This window comes from Corylus avellana, chromosome ca8, assembly GCF_901000735.1.
Source record: "Corylus avellana chromosome ca8, CavTom2PMs-1.0".
NCBI classification, from domain to species: domain Eukaryota; kingdom Viridiplantae; phylum Streptophyta; class Magnoliopsida; order Fagales; family Betulaceae; genus Corylus; species Corylus avellana.
In genome coordinates, this window is record NC_081548.1 from 16,932,651 (window position 1) to 16,938,573 (window position 5,923).

The following is a 5,923-nucleotide window of genomic DNA, read 5'->3' on the forward strand; positions in this document are numbered from 1 at the left end:
ATATATTAAAACATTATCTTTTAAATCATTATTTATATATTAAAACTTTATCTTTTAAAACTTTTTATTCTTCTTGGATGGTTAGGATAAATTTGACTAGTCCTTTGGCTTAAGAGATCCCTTTATTAAATTATTTTTCTCAATTTTGATTAAGGTTTTTTTTTTAAAAAAAAAAAAAAAAAAAAAAAAGTCGGGTCGGGTCGTGTTACCTGTTTAGCGCACGAGTCGTGTCGGGTTGTGTCTACCCGATATGACCCGGTTATGCTAAACGGGTTAAGCGGGTCGTGTCGGGTTACCCGGATATTTTCCGTGTTATAATCGTGTCAGACCCGCTAACCCGTTTAGCTAAACGGGTCGTGTTCGTGTTTCGGGTAATCGGGTCGCGGGTCTTAACGGGTCCTAATCGGGTCTACCCGATTACCCGTTTTGCCAGCCCTACATAAAAGACTAATCACAATTTTTAGAAAACAAAATAACTATTTATTTATCAATCATAGTCTGTCAAATACAATTAAGACTTATGCTTAAATAGACTAAATCCTAACTTTAATGTGACTGACTTTTGGGCCAAGCTCATTATTAAATACAGACTCTTAAAATATAAATTAAATATTAAAAACTCTTACAATATAATACTAACTTTAAAGTCTAAACTAATATTATTTCTTCATTCTGCATCAGGGTGAGATTTTTTAATGGGAATTGTTCATGGAACTGGTTGACATATTCGTAGCTAAATAAAATACTATTGTTCTTTGTATTATGATGTTGATGTCGTATACATTTCTGATAAGTCGGCAAGTTTCATTCATCTTTAATTAAAAACAAGAAGAAAAAAAAACCAAAAAATCAACGGTGGATGAAATATGTTAACTCAGTGAAAATAGATGCGAGATGGACGCTAGAATGCAAATAAGTATTTTTAATTAGTATATATATATATAATTTGAACTGCTTGACCTTGGAAATTGGAACAGGTGAAGAAATGTTATAAATTATCATTGGATTGATTCACATAAGCAATCACATGATTCACATGTGATATGGAGTTCTTGGTGTCAGAGGATGCATGGTGTCGGGCACATGGTATACGGGAATTCTTCAGCCTTTGTTCTTTATTAAAGAAATGTCTGAGAGATGGCATCCAAATCTTAAACTCACAAACACAAAAGGACCCTCCTTTGGCTGTACCAACAAATAAATGGTCTAATTTTGTTCAATTAATTATTTTATTTTTTCATATTTATGAAAATGTTCAATGATAGGATGGTCGGGATGGTATTGATGTGATTTTGAGGAACCTTAACACATGCTTGTTTTGATTCAATCCCAATGGGTTTATCTCATGTTTCAATTGTTGGATAGAATTAATTTTAATATTGTAATTATGAATTATCTGCTTTGGAATTTGATGTATTTTTAATTTGTTTCTCATGTGCCTCCAAAAGCTTCTAGTTTCTCTGAAAATTCATTCTATCAATGCAAAATTAATTAAAATAAAGGTACGTTTAACACTAAAAAAGTCCGTTTGAAAAAAAAAAAAAAAAAAGGTACTAATTTGGTAAAAAAAAATTTGAAAGCGCTTTTAAAAATCCCTATAGCTCAAAAATGGACAAAACACACTTTTGACAAAATTAAACTTGTGCCACAAAAAGAAAAAAAAAACTTAAGATGGATAATTAACATTTTTGTTATCATTATTATTATTATTATTATTATGTGACTCTTTCACACTGGTGGATGTCAAACCAGAAGCCTTTTATAAGCACGACAAGTTAGCAATACTTACTTAGAATCTGTTTGGGATTGTGTTTTAGAAATAGAGCTTTTAAATCAAAAATAACTTTTGGGCAAAACTTTCATTTTAAAGTTTTTGCCAAAAGTGTTTTTTTGATTATTTTTAAGCTTTTTAAACTCTTAAAAGCGTTTTTAATTTTTTTTTATCAAACGAGTACTTTTCTTTAAACAGACTTTTTGAGTGTTAAAAGCACTTTTAAGCCCCTCAAACGCAATCCCAAACATGCCCTTACACCTAAGAGGACTTGAAGAAAGAGTTTCAGGAGAAATGCTAAATGTTAATAAGTTTCTCATATTTGGCCTATATTCCCGTACTGTCGTACAATTAACCATTGGATTTGTGGGATTTACCATTGAATTATATTGGATCTACATAAGTCTACAAATCTAATGGTTGATTGTAAGAGAATATAGGCTAAATATGCGAAACTTATTAACCCCAATCATTACACACAATAGCAAAAAGACAATATTAAAAGGTCGTGGGCCCACAAGTATTGTGTGTCTACTGTCTTCGTTGATGCTTTTTAAGGACAATCACAATTCACAAAGACTAGAGGTAAAAAAGGAAATTACGGTCAGCGATTATTGTGAGTTTGGTCATTTATAAAACTTTTTCAGCTAACTTTGTTTTCTTGTAAACTCATTTGCACCTTGTTGTCTTCTTTTCCTTGAAAAATTTTAACTCCCAAACTTTACTGTTTTGTAGTGATTTCACCGCTTCCAACATCCCATTTTGTAGAGACAATGAATCAATCTCTGCTACTAGCTAAAGAAACAAAAGAAATAATATCTTCAGATCCATACATCTTTGGGGTTTTTCGGCAATATTTCTCTTTGCCTTTTGCTCAAGAGTAGGGTTATTCCTGACGCATATGATATGATTTAAACATGTCAAACCACTACCTATTCCAACACATATGATATGAGTAAGCAGAATCCAAAACCGAAGAATCTATGAGAGATTTTATACCTGAGGAAATTGAAAGAGGATTTTTGCTAACCTCATTGTCTTTGGCAACATTGATTGAATTTGCAAAACTTTTTTGATTCTTTTTATTTTCCAAGTCTTGTTTCAACACCCTACAAAATCTTCTTGCCCTTTTTCTTGTAACAATAATAGTACTCCACATCTTTTGCATCTGACCGAGATTCTTCATCTTTTGCCAAGAGTGAGTTAGATTGAGACTGCTTACCTCTACCATTCTTTCCCTTAGTTAAATCATTTCCACACTTTTGCTCAAACCTCTCCATATATAAGCCCATTAGCTTGATAATTGACAGACTTTCTCTATGTTTCATGCGATAAGAGAGCTTTAGCCACCTCTTCAAACCTCAAATTTTATTTTGCATTCAAAAAAATCGCCATTTAAACCACCATTGGATTCAAGGGCTCAAAGGCAGATTCAACTCGCAGAATATATTCTCACCCAACAATATATTGGTTCTCTCTACTCAAACTCAAACTCAACATGCACTCACCTATGTCGAGTTTGAGGGGGTGTATTGGATCAACATGATCAGTATATTGTTTTGGAACATTGTGACGTGCCCCTTGTCATTTCATGTCTCTTTTCAAATGCAATGCCTTTATGCCTTTATGTATATATACAAAAGAATTTTGGCTACTAACCATTGTACTGCAACAGACAAAAGCCAATTTCGTAGTCAAACATCATTAATTATCTGCAATATATAACAGTACTAGCTAGTTCAATGCATGAGAAGCCAAATTCAATTTGACTGGAAGAGCAAGGTCCCTTTCGATCACTACGTGCCTCACATGCTTCAACGTTTTAAATTTTATATATATATCATGCACAGATTAAGATCCCGGCCGTAAAGCAATGTTTTTAAAAGGTCGAGTTTGGAACAATTCATTGAACTCTATACTAGTGTTCACGTGCAACCGACAAATTGAAGCCCACGTCGATTGTTTAATCATTTTCTTGATTTCTTTTAACTAAACACATGAAGATTCTTCAGTTTGATTAATTTACACATTAAGCAAATTAAACTAATTGGCTTTAGAGTCAAATGAAAGCAAAGAGTTTCTTTGATATTGGTGTAGCTAGCAAAAACCCAAATACAAATAAAAAAAATTCAACCATTGTACATTGCACATGGTCTGTTCTATATTAATTACTCTATGCTAACTAATTAACTGTATACTTAACCCGAAAAATACCCAAGTAAATAAAAAAAACACAACAACATTAATAACGACAAAAGAAGACCTAAAAGATTAAAATACAATGGAGATCTATTTGTTATACGCACTGAATCCAATGGCATTCTTCTAATTTTCCCATCCACCTCAGCCTGATTTGGATTTTTACATGCATGCAGATGCTTTCCCTTGCCTCCATCTGTTGTGCACGTACATCTGTTATTACAGGCCCAGAAGTATATAGTAGAGGATTGTTATGGGCAACGCAACAAGCATCCCGAAAATAACTCTGCAAAAAATTACAACACCATAAGTTATGTCAACTTCATTTTTTATTATACTCTTACACGACTATCATATAATCGGAATAACGTGGCAGTAAAAATATTTTGTTTACAAGCCTTTGTTATTCAAAAGCTTATCATTTTCACTGATACGTTATTTCAGTTGTATGCATGCATGATAATCGTAGAGTAATGTTACATACTATCTTTTTATTTATTTGTAATCTTAAAAGGCACATTAATTTTAAAATAAAAAAAAAATGGGTAGGTAGCAATATTACACCGTAGTCTATTAAATAATATTTATTTTTTGTTATTATTTCTTGTTTTGCATTTGGAATAATAATAAAAAATAAAAACTTACGCAGTGCTAAGTACGTTCGCGTGAACATTGTACTCCTTGGCGAATACGAAGGGGACGATCCCTTGGGGAAGAGCAGCCTGAGTACAAGAAGTCAAGGTCAATTTTTGTCTTTCATGCATAGATAATTGTGAAACATAATTATATATAATTTTTATTTCTATTTAACAATTTGGATATATCAAGTTAATTAACGTTGCATATCTTTGAATGACCTTATTTATGCTAGAGATAATAGGTCATATATGGGTTGTCCCACATTGCCCAAGTAAGGGGAGGCTTCGGTCATTAGTTTGTATAAAAGCTTCTTCCTCTTGTCCCACATTAAATACAAAGAATGCTCTCTTATTTATAGGAGATTATGAATGGACCTTCTATCTTAGCAACGTTGAACAAGAGGATTAGGCTTTTATACAAGCCAATGACCAAAGCCTCTTCTCACTTGGGCAATGTGGAACAACCTACATATTATCTCTAACGATTTATACAAAAGATAAAACTTGGAATATTTAGAAGATGGTGCACCTGAACAATTGCAACATGCAAAAGAATACCACGAAGACCGACAGCAATGGAGGTTGCAGCAATTACTGCTGGGCCAGTCAAGAACCTCACAGCCATTGAAAACGTTGCCACGGATTTTCCACAGGCAATGAGCTTCGGTTGTAAAGCCATGAACAAACCTGATATGTTATTAACCAAACATTAACTAAGCACATTATTATTACTATGAAAATAGATTATTAATTGATTAATTAATATTCCCAAGTGACTTACCTAGACTGAACATAGCCATTCCTAATCCCGCGTCGGATAGTATCGAAATGGATCCTTTTATGATGGACGGCATTTGGATGTGATATCTGGTAAAATATAAATTAAATGATTAAATTTATCATTTTTTATAAGCTGATTTAACATGATATCAGAATAAATTAAGGTGCTTAATTACCTGAATGAAATGAGGGACCACGTAAGGCCTAAAAGGCTTGAGTAGGTGTTAGGGTTTCTTATAAGCTTCCTCCAAACCATGATGAGCACAAGCCTAGTCATGACACTTGCTGGAGGCATTTGGTGTTTCTTTGCTCCATCCACTTCTTCCACCTCCACCTTTTTCTGGCATGTGTAAGGAGACCCACTTGTGGGGAACTTCAATCCTTCCTCTATTTCTTCACCACTCATTTTCCTTGCTGGACTCATACTTTCACCTAAATCATTCATACCTGTATATCAAAGTTACCTCAGACATTTCAATTTTCAAACCAGAGAGACAAAAAAAAAAAAAAAAAAAAAAAAAAAAAAAAAAAAAAA

General features: G+C 33.0%; 1 protein-coding gene across 1 annotated transcript in view; it reads right to left on the reverse strand.

Moving 5' to 3' along the window:
- Nucleotides 1–3,837: 3,837 nt before the first annotated feature.
- LOC132190953 (auxin efflux carrier component 2) overlaps nucleotides 3,838–5,923 on the reverse strand; it is an 11,276-nt gene continuing 9,190 nt past the window's right edge. Inside the window, exons 9-13 of the mRNA XM_059605977.1 lie at nucleotides 5,565–5,835; nucleotides 5,390–5,475; nucleotides 5,138–5,295; nucleotides 4,616–4,692; nucleotides 3,838–4,256 (exon numbers count right to left, since the gene is read on the reverse strand). Of these exons, the coding sequence (XP_059461960.1) occupies nucleotides 4,190–4,256; nucleotides 4,616–4,692; nucleotides 5,138–5,295; nucleotides 5,390–5,475; nucleotides 5,565–5,835 (659 nt within the window). The 3' untranslated portion in view covers nucleotides 3,838–4,189. The remainder of the gene's footprint in view (nucleotides 4,257–4,615; nucleotides 4,693–5,137; nucleotides 5,296–5,389; nucleotides 5,476–5,564; nucleotides 5,836–5,923) is intronic.